The following is a 16,862-nucleotide window of genomic DNA, read 5'->3' as shown; positions in this document are numbered from 1 at the left end:
TATGGATAGGTAGCAAATACAACAGCAGCTGCAAGGACCTCAGCTGAACATTGACATTTCAGTGCAAAGTTAACAGTTGTATCTTAAAATCTGAGAAGTATTTAAGATTAAAATACAAGAGTCTGTACTGTTTGCATTCCATGTGTTACTAAAATAATGATTCAGAGGATCAAAGGCTCCTACAATTAGAGAAATAATTTTCAGTTGAGCTTTTCAATTCCATTAAGACATAGAGAATCTGTCTGTTTTACACACGATACCTCTGCAGCTGTGAAGCGTTGTATAAAAGCCTAGTGTAAGAAATGAAAACATAGACATTTTCCTGCCAGTAATCCACCATACTGCACACACGCATCTGTGGAAGCGGCGGTGCGGGTACACAAAGCAAGCTGTGCGCTCCCACAGCCCAGCTGTGCTCTGCAGTCCCAACCTAAATGTTGTAACACAAGTCTTGAGTTAGGAAAAGAGGTTTGGGTGTTAACTTTAACCTGTGAAAGAGTGGAAAGTATTCGAGAGGAGGGTGGTAGGTGGACGAGAGCTTTCTTGCAGAGTTTTGTGTTGAAGCAACACAAATATCAAAGAATATTACAAAAGAACCCTCTTACTGTATTGTGTGCATTCTGCTTTGCTTCTGTGCAATGGCAAAGCCCTTGGTTTGCTGCTTTGCCTTGTGCTATAACCAGATGAACGTGTTAAAATTGAGTTGAGAAGATGCATTGTGGCTCAAGGAACCTCATCTAGGTGTAACCTCATCTAGGTGTTCCTGCTCTGGCAGGGGGATTGGACTACATCATCTTTTGAGGTCCCTTCCAATCCCTAACATTCTGTGGTTCTGTGAACCAAGCACTGGGGGTGGTTGTGTTTTGGCAATTCTGAAGGGCTTGATGGTAGGCTGAGAGCTAAAGTGCTCCCAAATTTTGTACGGCCAGCCTGTTGGCAGAGGATCGAAACGAACGTCAAAGGAAAACCAGCTGTTGCTGGTCATCACAGCTGGACCTGGGTGCTCTGTGGCCATGGCTCGGTTCTGCCTCTACCCTTTGAGGAGCAGGATTTGTTCTCTGTGACAGTGTGTCTTTTTGCCAGGTTTTCTCTCCCTGGTAGCAGGCACAGAGGTGCCGAGACAAAAATGAGCCAGGCGCCTTCCCCCAGTTTACCTATAATCTTTTAAACTCAGTTTTTAATCTGTCTATGGTGAAAAGAATATTTCGAGTGTTGAACATCCAGATTGCTTAATATGTGTACTGTGAAAATCTCTCTGAGCTGAGGAAGAGGCCCCTCCGCAAGGTTCAGCACAGAATTTAAAAATTGTACTCCTTTCTCTTATTGGTTTGTGCTCGTTTAAAAAGAGGGAAGAGTAGAAAATCCATGGCAAAATCAATATAGAAATTATTTTCTTGGCATGCACAATAATAGCTCTTTTGCTTAAATAGATTGATTTCTATATCTTTGTTAATTTTGGTTGTACAGTTAAATGTTGCTGTAAGTAATACACCAAAGAATTGGATAAATCCTTATTTTAGTTGGCTGTTTGTTTTGGTGAGTTCTCAAAACTTTCTGCATCAGAATAATATACTGTTCATGCTAAATATCAAGAGATGGCATTTTTATAGAGATTACTTCACAACGAAGAATGACCAAATGATACTTTAAAAGAAAAAAAGAAGAACTTATCAGGAAATGGAAAAAATGAAAGAATGCACACGTGCATTCATAATGTACCAAGCACTGAGAAAAAGCAAGAAAATTATCTTTGTTGTATCTAGGTCAGCCCTGTGTGTTTTGCTTTAAACAAGGCTAATTACCAATGAAAAAAATTGGTTCTTGCTGTTGGGGTAATTATAAATGTGGGTCATTGTGCACGGGTTTGTTATGGCAAAGTTTAATGATACTTTACTTTTGCTTGGCTGTTTGGCTGAAGCAAACAAGGGCTCTGTTCTTTCAGAGAGAAAACAGAAATAAAGCTAGTGGCTTCCTTCATTTCAGTGCCCACACAGAGGTCTCGTCCCAACACACCAGTCCTGAGAAGAAGAGAGCTGCTTCTTAATTTTAAATAAGCACAATGTTGTTTAAGATTGTGGTTTGTTAGACACGTCTGGAGAAGGCATTATTTGTATAACCTTTAAATGATAGAAATTAGGACAAATATTGCTGAGGTACAGAATGATTTTTGACTAATTTATTTCACTTGCGGTCTTTGATCATTCTCTAGCCAGTTTCTTGCCTGCTAGGATATCTCTCATTGATATATATGTATAAATTTTCAATTTTATATGACACAGCATTCAATTCCTGAAGAACTGCCTCAATGCAGTTTATTATTGAGGCTCAAAATCTCAGTAATATCAGTAGCTCATAGCTCCTGGTCTGATATAAACAGTTACAGTTCCATTAGGCTTATCTGAACCTCTGATAAAAATATCAACTTTGAAATATGTGAAGTGTCTGGGAGAGAAATAATTCGCATTACCTGAAATATATAAAATTGTCATCTGTAATCCTTGTTATATAGGGGATTTCCACAGATTGTTACTGGGGCATAAAGGACAAGTTTAGCAATGATCAGGTGCTCCAGACTTCATCCCATCTTAGCATCCCTGACCAGTGATCCGTATCAGGTATAGCACATAAGTGTCTCAGAAGAGGAAAAAATTGCAAGCATTTCAAAAGTGAAAGTTGGGATGGCATACTCAGGAGACAGTTTCCCTCAACAACAGAAAAATGTACCTCTCCATAAAACTCTTAGGATGAGCTCTACAGCAGACAACCTATCCTGAAAGCACACAGATTATTTTTCCTAGGTGCAGAGGGGAAAAAATGACCTAAATCTCTGAAGTTTTAAATTTGGAAGTAGATTTTCCTAGCTGAATAGTGAGAAAACCAGTTTGTTTATCAAAGTACAATGAAAACAATGTCTAATACTTAGTCTAAGGGAATATCAGAATAGGGCCTTCAGGTGGTGGGGCCTGCAGGGGCAACTGGAAGGGTCTTCAGCGTTGATGAATCCAGGCCCTACCAGCTTGCTTCTTACTGGAGACAGAAAATACTGCTCAGGGATAATTAATTGCCTTCTCCAAGAAGACAAAAGCAACTGCTTAAAAGCAAGAGACAAGTAGAGCCGGTCAACTCTACAAGATCTTCCTCACTGTTTGAAAATGCTGTGCCTGTGACTTCAAAGCCACTTTCTAGAACCAAGGAACGTCCAGGCGTGCGAGAGGTGGCTAAAACAGTTTATTTTCAGCCAGTATCTGTTGAGTTCCCTGCTCTTGTCCTTGGGAAGAGTAGGCCTGCGGTGATTTAGGAGAGGGAGCTTAGTGCCAAGAACAGGGTAGGTCTTTGGAACAGCCCATGATGCTGCCTGCTTTGATTTTCTAGACCTTTTCTTTAAATGCAGGCATTTGGAAATTGCAAGTAGATACGCACAAAACTTGAAGCTGGCCTCCCTTAAGAGCAAATTGGTGTTCAGCTGTACTGTATTCTGCCTATGTCAAGTCTTCATTATACACTGACTGCTTTGCCCTTTCCTTGAAAGCAGCCAGCCTCTGAAATTGCAGGAGAAAATGGAAAGGTTTTGAAAGACTTATCTCCTAAGTACAAGTACTACAGAATGTTTAGTACTTAAAACTTTAGAACTTTAACTTCTCAGACTGTAATTTTGTAATTGCTTAGAGACATCGCGTAGTCCTGCTACAGCAAACTCTAATAACATACGATTGCCTTAACTTTTGTTCTGCTACACAACAGTTTATGTTTCCCTGCTGGGTGTTAATTATTTTTTCCCTCAGATTTCAGAAGACACTTTGGCAGTCTGATGGGACAGGGCCAAAAATTTCAGTCTCAAGCTGGGAGGTCTATACAAAGGGTTGAATTCTGAACCATAAATTTAAAATTAATTTCATGTAAAAGACAAATATATTGTGAGTGAACTTCTACTGTAGTCTTTCTAGCAATGACGTCTCTAATTTCAGAAAGTAAATCAGTCTTGGCTGCTGCTAACTGTACGCTTTGTTCATGCTTTGTGACATTCTAACACAGGCTGCTGTTGAACTAATTATTGCCTAGAAAAAGGAAGGAAATATGGTGTGGAAGACACAGAGCTTGAGCCACAATTCCTCTTGAACTCAATGGGAGTCTTTCTATTGATTCTCATGAAATTTTGGATCAGGTCTATGGAACATAAGTTAAGCCCTCCAAAAAAAAAACCCAACAACTTATGGCTATTAGAACAATAAAAGCAAACTTCTTATTTACACTGTTATTTGGTGTAATGATTAAAAAACAGAAATCTTATTTGCATTCAGTCATATAGGACCTGACTTTGATTTCTTTTGTTGTTGTTCTTTTTGTCTTGATGCTTAGGTTTTCCCTGTTTAAGAAAACATAATTCTTTCTGGAAGCTTAAATTAAGAAGCCACTTACGTCTTTATTTGCATATAATAATGTAAAGTTGTTTTGGTTTGATCTCTTATTATTTTTCCCCTTCTTTTATTAACTTCTATTATTATATGAATTTCCTCAGTTTGTGGGTTTATTAATTTGCGTTTTGTTAAGTTTTTAGCCACAACATTTCTAGGAAACTCACTGATGTTCACACACTTCTGTTTTTCTTTTACACACAGGTACTATTGGATACAATCAAAGAAACAGGATAGATACTCTTATGTATCTTCTAGCCTATCCGCAAAAGCCAATGGTAAAAACAAAAACAATTGAGCTGATAGATTTTGAGAAACTGCCTGCTGGACAGAATGCCACAGTCGCTGTGATGAGCTACAGCGGCTACGATATTGAAGATGCTCTTGTCCTAAATAAGGCCTCTTTGGACAGAGGTAAGAACCATCAGTTCTTTCCCAGTTCTTCGATGTGTCTCCTAATACAGGTTTTAATAAACTTCTTCTCTTGTGGTGTCATCCTATAGTAACTTTTATTACAGTTATGAACAGTAGATGTCTGATTAAGAAATCAAATTCCAAAACTACTTTGAGTGCTTTTGTTTGTTTTCTGCATGAATAGTTATTGTAATTCCGTGCTTGCAATAGTGTGGGGAAGTTGCCAACATGTGAATCAACTTTGAAGTAAGGATTTTATAAGAAAAAAAATGGGTAACTTTTGGCCTCAAATAAAAAAGACTGAATGGTCCCTTTTTGAAAGTACTTACTTTATGAAAAATGTAAGGTATTAGATTATCTGTTCTGTGGGGCTTGATTTTTAGATGCTTACCTGAACCATTGTTCATTACTAACAGATGGGCCTCGTTATTTTCAGCAGTAACAAAAGCAATAGTTGAAATTAAACTTTGGAATGTATTTGGGAAAGGGATGGACCGCGTGGCAGTTTGTGCCATTGTGAACTTGATTCTCTGAAGGAGCAATAGCAGTATTGCCTGCTTTCTGAGGGAAAATTCTAGTATTGTCTAAAGCAAAATAATGTTTATTCAGAGATAAACTAATGACCCACTTCCTTAAAAAAAACAAAAAACAAAACCAAAAACACCCCTAACAAAACTAACAAACCTGTACAGTGTATTTTAAGTAAAAGTACTTAAGCACCAGATAGAAGGTAATAAGTGAAACCTGTGTTTGTGCCCATCTGGCCTGTCTCATTCCTTCCACAATTCTTCAGAGCTTTATGTTAATGCTGCTGGAGGTTGGAAGAGAGTTGCATGAAAACTCTTCGCTCTCTCTCCTAAATAAATTCCTTAGAGAGAAGACAGTGCAGTGTGATCAAATTGGTTTTAGTTTCGGGTGGCCAAAATCAGATTCTTCCGTGACTTTATTCCCCCCCACACACTCCCTTCCTTCTAGTTGCTAGGCAGCAATAATAGTATTCCTAGACATGTATCTTTGGCATTAATGTCTGCTGCATTTAATTTATGCCTCCTCTTCTAAAACAACAACAGGCATGATTTAAAACTGAATGTTTTCTTTTCTGGTAGACTGGTAACATTTACAAGGAGAGCTGTGGTGCTTGTCAGGACTTACTTGACGTAATCTAAAGATACAGATGTACTGTACGTGGCTGCAACGATCTTTCAAATGAACTAAAATAACATCGGATTATTAGAAAGCCTTGTTCTTGGTTGTCTGTAATTCTAAGTGTCATGAAAGTGTTCAGTATTGTGGCTAGTTGCTGTACTTGGAGAGAAGTTCCAGAGATGCCACTTTTCTCATCTAAAACCCCGAACAAACCTGTTTGATAACAGTATGTGTAATTCAGAATTCTTTCAGCTGGGAAAAAAAGTGAGTAATGTGGTAATTATATGAAACACTCAATCGGCGCTTTCCTGGTAAGCTGCCTTGTGTCATCCACAACCATGAGTAGAAGTTCAGGTTTCTTAGAACTCCCAAAAGGAAGAGGTGCTGTTCTTGTCCTGTTACAGTCTCTCCTCCTATGTTATGTCTCCCTATGGAACACCAAAGGTAAGAGAAATGACAATGAATAATCTAACTAATAAAAACATTTTTACACTATGTAGCTCAGCAGGTAGATCAGCATTCTAGTTTATTCTGATAATATATTATCAAGAATCTTTGAACTCCTAAGCAGATGAGTTTCTGTTACATTTTAGGTTTTGGAAGATGTCTTGTATATAAGAATGCCAAGTGTACACTGAAGCGTTACACAAATCAGACATTTGATAAAGTTATGGGTCCAATGTTGGATGCAGCTACCCGGAAACCAATCTGGCGCCATGAAATTTTAGATGCTGATGGCATCTGCTCTCCAGGTATGTCAAACTACATGTTTCGGTCACAGCGTGTTCATCGTCTGAGGTAGAAGTTAATGTTCTGTTAATATTTCTTGTGCAGCTTATTTTACTTGTTTCACTGTCTTTTTTTTTTTTTCTTGAAGGTGACAGTATTGTAATGGAAAGTTTAAAAATGTTAGTTTCTGAAAGCAGTGCAGTATGAGTCTTTGGGGTTTTTTTTGGTGTATGAGAAAATGGAGTTTTATGTTTAAGTAGAAGAGTGTCTTTAACAGTGTGAATCTATTGAAGCATTCGAACTTGTATTCTTCTTATATCTCCAAACTGGCAAACTTTTAATACTGTAGGTTTTTACTGTTTGTCTCTCATAAGTTCTGTCGTTATTACTTTTAAAGGATAGATTCCTTATGATTTTGATTTCATATATCAAAACATCCTAGCATGCTTCATGCAGTTGTTTGAGGAAGTAAAACCTTGTGTTTTTAACACTTTAGAAATATGTTTGGGGAGAGGTAAGGAAATAAATACAACTACATTTGGTTATGAGGACAGGACCTGCCCATGGAAATAAATTTGAGAAAAAATCCTCTCATACTGTCATCCTTTAATTAGGAAACAGCTTAATAGATCTGCAGAGATCTAATAAGAAAGGTGCTATAAAAGGCACTAAGCTTAATTCCATTATAGCAACACAATTGGGTCACTTTCGCTCTTTAACACATCACAATGGAGCTTTCAAAGTTAGTTTAAAAAAAAATAGGCAAGAATGTTGTGAATTATGAGAACAGATATGACTGAGTGGACTCCTGACTGAGGCTGGCCTCAACGTGTAGGTAAAAACCTCTTTGAAGTAGTTCATGTGGACAGAAAAGAGACATAGGCTGAAGTTCCATGTAATTTTGTGGAGGAGGTGGGAGTCAAGTACCTGATCAGTATTAGCATCTTTGGGCTGCTGATCTGGCTGTCTATGTGAAGGGCAGGATAAGGGAATGGAGAGGAAAAATAGCTGATGCTTGAGACCAGAAGCAATAGGAAAAAGTAATTGCAAGGAGAGCTGAAGGTAGTCTTGCTTACCTCATTGTGGAAATGATGCAATGTCCTGAATCTAGTTGTGAATTTCTAAAATTTGTTAGTCATGCTGTGGCTTATTAATTTTCTCCACACTTAGGGCAGATAACTTCAGATGCTTTTGTGTATTCCTTAGACCCAGGGTATATTGAATAGCTATTCTCATAGCCCACTCAGCATCCAAGCTGTTCTGTTTTGGTTTACCCCCCCAAAAAAAGTTAGTTTAATAATTCCCTTACCATGCAATATTTAATAAAATAACACGACATACTTCCTGGACATATTCCTCATAGTTTGTCTTCCATCTTACCTTTTTTTAAAGCTTAAAATGTATTTTTAACATAGGTAGCCAGATATTATTTTCATGGTGCTTCTTTTTTTCTTGTTCTCTGTAGGTGAAAAAGTAGAAAATAAGCAAGTCCTTGTGAACAAATCTATGCCAACTGTTACCCAGACGCCTCTAGAAGGAAGTAATGTGCCTCAGCAGCCACAGTACAAAGATGTGCCAGTAACGTATGTTGCATCGTAACTTTATAATTGGGGAAGGTACATGGAGGAAAGGTATCTGGTAGGAAAGTCAATAAACTTCCCTCTGCAAATTAGACTTAGTTCTCTAGGTCTTGGTTTTTCCCAAGACTTTTCAGAGCCCAGGTTATTTTCAGAAGTGCCAAGCCACTTAATTACTAATAAATTAGATTCTGACACCTGAAAGGCTGGAATTATAAAGAGAGGGAGGACCAATCCTGAAGGTGTGTGTATAAAGAGGAATCACTGAGCAGGTTCCCAGGAGAGAACTAAGACATTGGTAGAGAGGAGAGGAGTTGGTCATGGATGAAGTGATGGAGAAACAGGAGAAAAGCAGGATGAGTGGGAGGGCAGAGAACACATGTGTGCTTAATGAGGGGGCACATCTCCATACTGGCTGCCATGGAAAATGACCCATGCTGACTGGTGCTCAGGCTTCCCTTTCACAGAATGGTTGGAGTTGGAAGGGACCTCTGGAGATCATCTAGTCCAACCCACCTGCTAAAGCAGGTTCACCAGAGCAGATCTCACAGGGATGTGTCCAGGTGGATTTTGAATGTCTCCAGAGAAGGAGACTCCACAACCTCTCTGGGCAGCCTGTTCCAGGGCTCTGGCACCCTCAAAGAAGTTTCTCCTCAGATTCAGAAAGAACCTCTTGTTCTTCAGTCTGTGCCCATTGCCCCACATCTTATTGTTGCACACCACTGAAAAGAGTCTGGTCCCGTCCTCTTGACACCCACCCTTGAGATATTTGTAAGCATATAAATACCAGGAGGTAGAAGCCCTTCTGTCTCAGAGGCTGACAGTCTGCTCATTCCAGCCACTCCCATGAGATGTCCTCTACCAAGGCACCAGTGAATGGGAAGGGACAGTCAATATTTTTTCTATCCTGTCTTAAAAGAATGGGAGAGGGCTTCTGAGGTGTGACATGAAAATTTTGTGTTAAATGTGAAGAACGGAAGGGAAGGGAAGGGAAGGACATTTTCACTGTTTTGTCAGTAATAGCCCTGACAGTTTGACAAATTAGCAGAGAGCAAGGCAAGAAATTGATGCCCAGATCCAAAGGGCAGAATTAGCTTTGCTGCACTTCTGTGTGTTTCAAAACCAATAGATCTAGGTTTACTCCTACAAGATATTGATAAGGAAGTGAGGCAGCATGGTAATTATCAAAAGGAAAGATGTAATCTTGCCACTTAAAGACATGGATCCAGGGTTTCGAGTTTAGGTGTCATATTTTGACCATCTCAGCTACATAAACAATGAGACAAAATAATCTCCTAAATAAGATACTAAAGTCTGCTCTACTCACATTCTAAAATATGTAGAAAAAACCTGATACAGGAATAGTTTCCTTTTCCTTCCTGCTCTGTCATACCTACCTTTTTAAATTCTTTTTCCTTTTTTCTTTTTTATTTATCTCCTTCCAAAATCTCTGCATCTCGTACTCAGGAGTTCATTTCTTTCCATACCTTATACTGTGTTTTACCCTTGGTTCATTTCCACACCTGCACCTAGTGCATCGCTTCAGTCAGGATGTTATACCTTAATTTTGCTCTTAAATTATCATGGTATATTCCTTAAACTCCCTTCTTCAACTATAACTCTGTTTGGCTTTTGTTTGTTTAACTGAAGATCTAGAAATTTGCAATATACTAGGGAGCTTTTTCCCGTCAAAGAAGAACCCACATGACTAGAAGAAATATACCTTGTTCCTTACAAGTTCAGCTTAATTGTCCCTTTGTTTCTATTCTATCTCTTAAGCTTTTCTTTTCCAGAAACATACTATGCTCTGGAACTTTATATGTATAATCTTTGCTCCATTTGCCTCCCATATATAGGTTCCATGAAGACTACAGTTTAGCCGGAAGCTTACCAATACACAGATATTTGTAACTTGTGTTTGGTTTATAGATGTAAAACTCACATTTTGTCTTCTTGTACTAGCTACAAAGGTGCAACTGATTCTTATATTGAAAAAGTGATGATTTCATCAAATGCAGAGGATGCTTTCTTGATCAAAATGTTGTTGAGGCAAACTAGACGTCCAGAAATAGGAGATAAATTTAGCAGTCGTCATGGACAGAAAGGTAAGCTACATGTTTAGTAAAAATAATGCACGTTGGATATGCCTACTATACATACATAATATCATCATGCATGTTTCCATTGATTGGTTCATATATTTGATGAATACAGTGGTAGAAGACCATATCCCTTTTTTTTGTTTGTTAAGCTCACCAGATTTAGCAGTGATGTTTCTGAGGGAAGGAGTTGGCAAGCACGACTTTCTGGCTTATGAATCTGGAAAACACAGTAGCTGTCCACTTAAAACAAGAACAGGGGTTTGGGTTTGTTTGGTTTTTTTTCCAAGTGTGAATTTGGGTTTAGGTAATATATATGTCAATGGGTTATCAAGAGAGATATTGGAGGAAACAGTGAAAGGGACTGTTTTGAATGGACAGAAAACACCAGAGGTGGATTGAGATATCTGGAAGTCATCTGTGCAGACGTACTGCTCTAAAGACAAGATACAGCAGATACAGCCATGATGGTATCTGAGACTGCTCAGAGCTATGGTGTAAAAGGGGAAACAAATCAGGAGCACAACTAGGAGTGCATCAGCCAAGACTGGGAAGAAGGAGAAAATGTTTTTAGAAATACATTTGGGATATGATCTGGAGCACCTCTGGATCATGGAATTGAGAGTTTAAAATGGGTACCTACTAGGAAGCTGCTCAGTGACATGTAGCTTTCTAGTGTTGATTGTAAGATGAAAATCAGGATCCTGTTTTCATATCTCTTTGACCCCTTTGACCTTAACGGCAAAAGAAATGTGACTCGGAACATCCTCTCTGAATGTCAGAGGGCAGGGAGGTGTGTTAAGAAAGAAGTGACTGAAAACAATCTGACTGTAACTGAGTTAAAAGCGTATTGTGATCCCATTGGTCTCAGTGTGGGACAAGTTTTGATGTTTTCACCTATCTGTAGTCTAGAGTTTTAGTACTTTCAGCGTGACCTCCAGCTTTACTGTGCATGCTGTACTAAGACTGTTACCTGAATATTGCAATCTTGTTATATTTTTAGGTCTTATTTTGGTTTAAGAACATTTCTCAATCTCATGTCAGATGTGGCAGGAAGGGAACGAGGTTGATATCGCCAAATCCTTTCCGTTGCAGCACATACACTCCGTTCCTGTTACTGGACAAACCTGATACTGTCTTAATAACTCCCGGGACAAAAAATCCTTACTTCCTTGTTTTGATTTCTGAGGAACTGGAATCAGAGCATTCAGCGTAAAGCACACCCACCTCTTACATCTGGTAACACAAAGATCTGTTGGAGGAGAGCGAGGGAATGGAGGAAATAATGAAGGACACTGATGGATTTGAAACATTAAAAGAATTTGTAGTCAATGAACTTTGCAGTAATACCTCCAATTACAGTACTAGCTAAGGGATGTTGTTTGGCAAACAAACTGGCCTTTTATGAGTAGTGTTCTTTCTCAGAAGATGTGTAGAAGAGAAAGTGCTTTTTGTTAGGACAAGCTCCCTGAAAGTGTCCCCTTCAACTCTCTGTGTCCTTGATTTACCACTGCTCCTGCTCTTGTCTCAGCCTCATGGTGGGTTTGATTTTGCTGTGCTGATTCACATCATGTATTTTGGGAGCAGAACCAGGGAACTCTGTGGGCAAATATGCCATGAAGCCAGTTAGCAAAGAGCTGGTACTTGTACATCATCCGTATGAAAATCAGAGTCAGCGCAATGAAACGAAACTGAAAAAAAATGCTCTAGGGCTTTCTCAAACCAAGCTTAAACAGAATAATCTGCAGTATATTCAGTCCCTGTGTGATTGGAGGGGTTATGTAGAGTGTTTGCTTACGGATGGACTCCAAGCACAGGTAAGAAGTAATTTTTATGGTGCTTCATATCACTGTTCACTTCTTTACTCACATGCATGAGTAAAGCATGAGAAGTCAAACTCGAGGTACTTTCTAGGGCTATGGGAGTGCAAAAGCCTCAGTGGCAATGAGCTGGCTGCATGTAACTGAAGACTTACATCCCTGTCATGAGATGTAGGGCCAGCTACAGTAATCCTTATGTCTATAGTCTCCAGTTTGGTGGTCAGGACTTTCGTGTAGAGCAAACCTAAATTGGTACAAAAGGCAGTAGTTGATCATAATATCAGCTCTTACCAGATACTGCCTCACGTTCTTTGTGTGTATTTTATACAGAGTCCAGTCAATGCAGGCTTTGTCAGTGCCTCCAGCAAGATCACCTTTGCTTCTCATGATATCTTTCCATAGACCCATAAAATTGGTTCTTGAAACTCTGTCTTCTGAAATAAATGCTCATACACAATGAAGATGTGCAGTACTTTTAAGCCTACAACTGCTTTTAGAGCAAAGTCCATTTCTTCATATCCATTTCTTCATATATTTTGAGCTTGGTCTGATCAGTCCTTTCTCTTGATAGGTGGCACGTGGCATTTTAGCTGTAAGTTATTATATAACAATGTAGTCAGTATTGTCCATGAGAAATTTTCTTACTGGAGTAAAACAAAAAATAGCCTACACATTATGTTAAAGAACCTACTCAGTTAATCATGATAAGTATTTATGGACATCTTGCATTAAAATTTAGGCAGATAGGGTTTGTCTCCTAGCTAAGGCTATTGAATTGCATGTATTGAAATACTGAGTGAACAAGATTTCTATTGAACTGATTTTCATGCCTCTCCAAAAATGAAGAAGAAGGGTGCTCCACAAATGTAGAAACATCTGAGGAGAAGAGGTGGAAGTGGAAGAATGATAAAGGGAACAGGAGTGTGTCAGGCAGGCTGTAATATGGCTTTAGGGAGCAGAGCACCTTCTGTACCGCTAAATGTGCATGAGGCATCTCACAATCTAGAGTAAGCTCATTTTAGAGGGCTCAACAGCAGACATCTCACTAATACTTTTGCTTGTTATCAAACCCTGATGTTCATCGTCAAATGCAGAACCAACTAATATGCACCGTGGTGGAATCTGGTGATATTTTCTTTAATATCCCAAAAGGCATTGAAAGTTAGTAATATTTTTTTCCAAAGTAAAATACCCGTGGAAATTCCATGGTAATGAAAAACAGCATCCTAAATCCTGTAGGGAACTTTGAGGGTGCCCTTAGTTATGCCTGGCATTACGTCAGGTTGGAATGACTGATCCCCCACGTAGCTCTGCTTTGGACCTGTAATAATAATAATAAGCCAAAACCATCTATTATTCAGAATAGCACATCTCTTTCAGCTTGGTTTTAGAGATACGAATGGGAATATTGCAACAGTTGTGTTACAGATTTTGCAGACGTGCTTGTTAGCTGTCTCGTACATCAACCTCTGGAAATCCCTTGTGATTGGGGCAGCGATTGTATTCTAAATTATTACATTCTACTAGGATACATATGCTTCCTGGTAGTAGATCTCTCAGTTCACTGGCACGTAGTGCATTATTGGAAAAGCTGTTACAATAAATGGGTGAAAGGAGGAATGTGCTTAGTGGAGAAGATAGACATGTTAGGTACCAAGGAAAAAAAATGTTGGCTAAAGCAGTGGAGTTTACTGTTTTGCAACTTCAGTATGCAATGAAGAACCGGATACCAACATTGATGTTAGATTACAGGCAATGACAGCACTGCAGAAAAAGGATGAAAGGGAAAGGGAAAATCTCTTTTGCTAGCTGTTTAAAAATACAGCTAATATCATCCTTCTCAGTCATCAAATTGGGGAAGAATCAGTCATAACAGAGGAATATAGGCAGCTGTGAAACAGAAATCGTGATACTAACAGTTTAACATTTTCCATTGAGAGAATTTTTAATTAGCCCTGAATTTGTTCTTTCATCTTCATCTGAATGCAGGCAATTACCACTTCAAGTTTAATTTGTAAATGTTAGCTTTGAGCCTATCATAGGGCCATTTAAGCCTGAGATGAGCTTAAACCAACAAGTACCTTGACTCAGTGAAGAGAGAAAGCGTATTTCTCTCCATTCTGTATTGTCAGTCTTTCCTGTGAAGTATTTTTATTTTCTAGAAGGAATGCATGAAGATTTGATTTCATGGAATTGTAGTAGTAGTTTTTAAATAATTAAATCTGTGCAAAATAAGGGATTGTACAAACCACATTTCCCAAGGTTTTTTCATGGGCTTTTTCCTGTGTTCCAAATTGATTTGTATTCCAAAGCTATACTTTGTCACTGGGGCAGAAAGAAGCAAAATAACAGAATTGGAAAGTATCTAGGATAAGTGTCACAAACCAGCTTTAGCATTTTGTTACAGAAGAGCCTTTTGTTAAATATGTAGGTGCATTTTATAGGCTTCTGTAATAATATAGATCTGTGCCGCTGCCTCTGTATTTGCTGCCTTCTTTGTGTCCCCTCACATGTCAGCATGATCTTGGCAAGGGTCACCACTTCTGGCCTGTCCACCACACGCTCTTTTCATTAAGTCCCTGTTTTAAGTACACTTCTTCCAAACTGCCTGTAAAAGTTACCCTTTCCTTCAAGCCCTGTCAACAAAGGTGTGTATGAGGAGGAGAAAAAACCCAAATGAAGCCATCACGTTGTGTTGGGGAATGCACCAGCAAATATTTTGCTCTATGTCAGTAATCATGTTCGAACTGGACATTGTAGTAAGATCTTTAGGAGTGGGACTGTCACTGTAGTCTGTAAGACCTTAAGCTTCTAATGTCTCACAAAAACCCATATACCTACCAGGGAGTACTTATCCTGAGCTGTAGGACTTATGTTTTAACTATATTGCATCGTATTTTTACCAGAAGGATAAAGAAAGTTTTTTGCTTAATTATTTTGTTTTTCAATTTCGCATTCCTCAAGCAAAATCACTTTTCAAAGCACAGGAGGCTAAAGAATTGTTAAGCTAAAGAAGCTTCATCTGAGTTCCATACAAACTAAATTATTATATTTCCAGATTTCCTCTTGCTTTGCTACAAGTCACAATGAGGAAAAAGTTGGGCTCCTTTGATGTGAAAAAAGCAATATATCACTTCTCTGAAAGAACATTTCTCAGTCTCTCATGTGAAAAAGGATTAACACCTCCAACAAAGGTCCTGCAGATCACAGAACTAAGCAGCAATACTGAACAGTATTCCTGAGGAGTGGAAAAACTGTATTTAAGCAAGAGATTGTTTGAACTGGCAAACAGAAGCTTTTTAATAGCTGAAGATCTAAGATAAAGGATTAAACCTTTCTGAAGTATCTGCACTTAAACAAATCTAAAGACAAGGAAGCGCGTTTAAATTCATGAAAGATAGTCTTTGTTTTCTTAAATGAACAATGTTCTTTGGTGTCGAAACAAAATCCATTCACAGCATTGTCAACTACATAAACTTCATAACAATACCACTTATCTAGCAAAGTCTGACCTTGCTTACTTTTTAAAATTTTTACTAGTTTCAGCATCTTCCTTCTGCTTGCCTAACTCTGTGGTTGAGAACAACTTATCTTTCTCCTTTTAATAGGCACTTGTACCGTACGTATCATCAGAACGTGTAAAGTAAGCTGTTAGTTTTAAATATCTACTTGTGTCATTTTCCCCCATGTTACAATTCAGATTTGGTACTTTATCTCTAACAAAACATCAGCTGCTTTATAGGAGTTAAATGGTTGAAGTGGCATTAAAAAGAATTTGCTGTTATAGACTGCAAGAATGTGGGATGATTAGTAGTTATAGTAGTAGCATTAGGAAAGGTAAGCATTTCTTACCTTATTTTTATTTTCAGAAATTGAGAAAATGAGATGTCAGAATGCCATTAAAACTTCTCATACTGTTTTTTCTATTTGTTTTTAACAAAACCGCTGCTTACTTGCCATCTTAAGAAGAAAATTACGGCATTTTTTATCTCAAGCAGCAAACAGGTAACCTTGTGACCTTTTCAGTAAATCCTCAACTGAACCTCTGAAATTAGGGTGATTTAGCATTTTATGGCACAGAATAAAAATCTCTAATTCTGTTTCCAAATAGTGTATCCTGAACACACATTTTATTAAGCTCTTGACTCATTCAGCCATGTGTATTTTGTAAAGTTCCTATGGTTATTGTTTTACAATAGCTGCTTCCAGAAGCATTGTAAGGGTTTCAATTAATCAGCTCTTTGTGTGCTTCAGACTATGCAAATTTATCACATCAGACCATTCAGCAGCTCATGGGAAAGCAGTGTACAAACTGTATTGTCTTCTAGCACCTCCTCTCATTTAGAGTGATGTTTTTAATAAGAAAACTAATCAAGTTTACTTATGCATTATTTATCTGTTAATTTTAATTCTGCTCTTTACCTCTTATGTCAAATGGGATGTAGCAAGTGATATGATAGATCAGTGAATGATTCAATATTGAACAAAGCTCGTGTGATGCAGCACTTTTCTTCTGAACTTGTTTTGTCCTTAGTTAGCCAACACACTATGTAATCAGAGAGTTTTGAAGCAGATGTTCATTTTTGTTTAGCCTGACTAATTTTTGCAAATCTGTCGCTTGTCCATGATACATGGTGCTGCATTACAGCTACGATTCCTCTTCGT

At 38.3% G+C, this 16,862-nt stretch overlaps 1 protein-coding gene across 4 annotated transcripts in view; it reads left to right on the top strand.

Annotated features, from left to right (window-relative positions):
• Positions 1-16,862, top strand: part of POLR3B (RNA polymerase III subunit B) — a gene marked incomplete at its 5' end in the record, with an annotated part of 81,934 nt that overhangs the window by 45,555 nt on the left and 19,517 nt on the right. For 3 of the 4 annotated variants that reach the window (XM_080352590.1, XM_080352589.1, XM_080352588.1), the window contains 4 exons: positions 4,617-4,826; positions 6,566-6,724; positions 8,167-8,284; positions 10,241-10,383. In XM_080352590.1, coding sequence (XP_080208716.1) covers positions 4,617-4,826; positions 6,566-6,724; positions 8,167-8,284; positions 10,241-10,383 — 630 coding nt within the window. The remainder of the gene's footprint in view (positions 1-4,616; positions 4,827-6,565; positions 6,725-8,166; positions 8,285-10,240; positions 10,384-16,862) is intronic. The other variant, XM_080352591.1, reaches the window with a different exon arrangement.

This window comes from Nesoenas mayeri, assembly GCF_963082525.1.
Source record: "Nesoenas mayeri genome assembly, chromosome: 1".
In the NCBI taxonomy this organism is placed as follows: domain Eukaryota; kingdom Metazoa; phylum Chordata; class Aves; order Columbiformes; family Columbidae; genus Nesoenas; species Nesoenas mayeri.
Note: the sequence above shows the minus strand (reverse complement) of the source record. Positions and strands in the feature narration are given on the sequence as shown.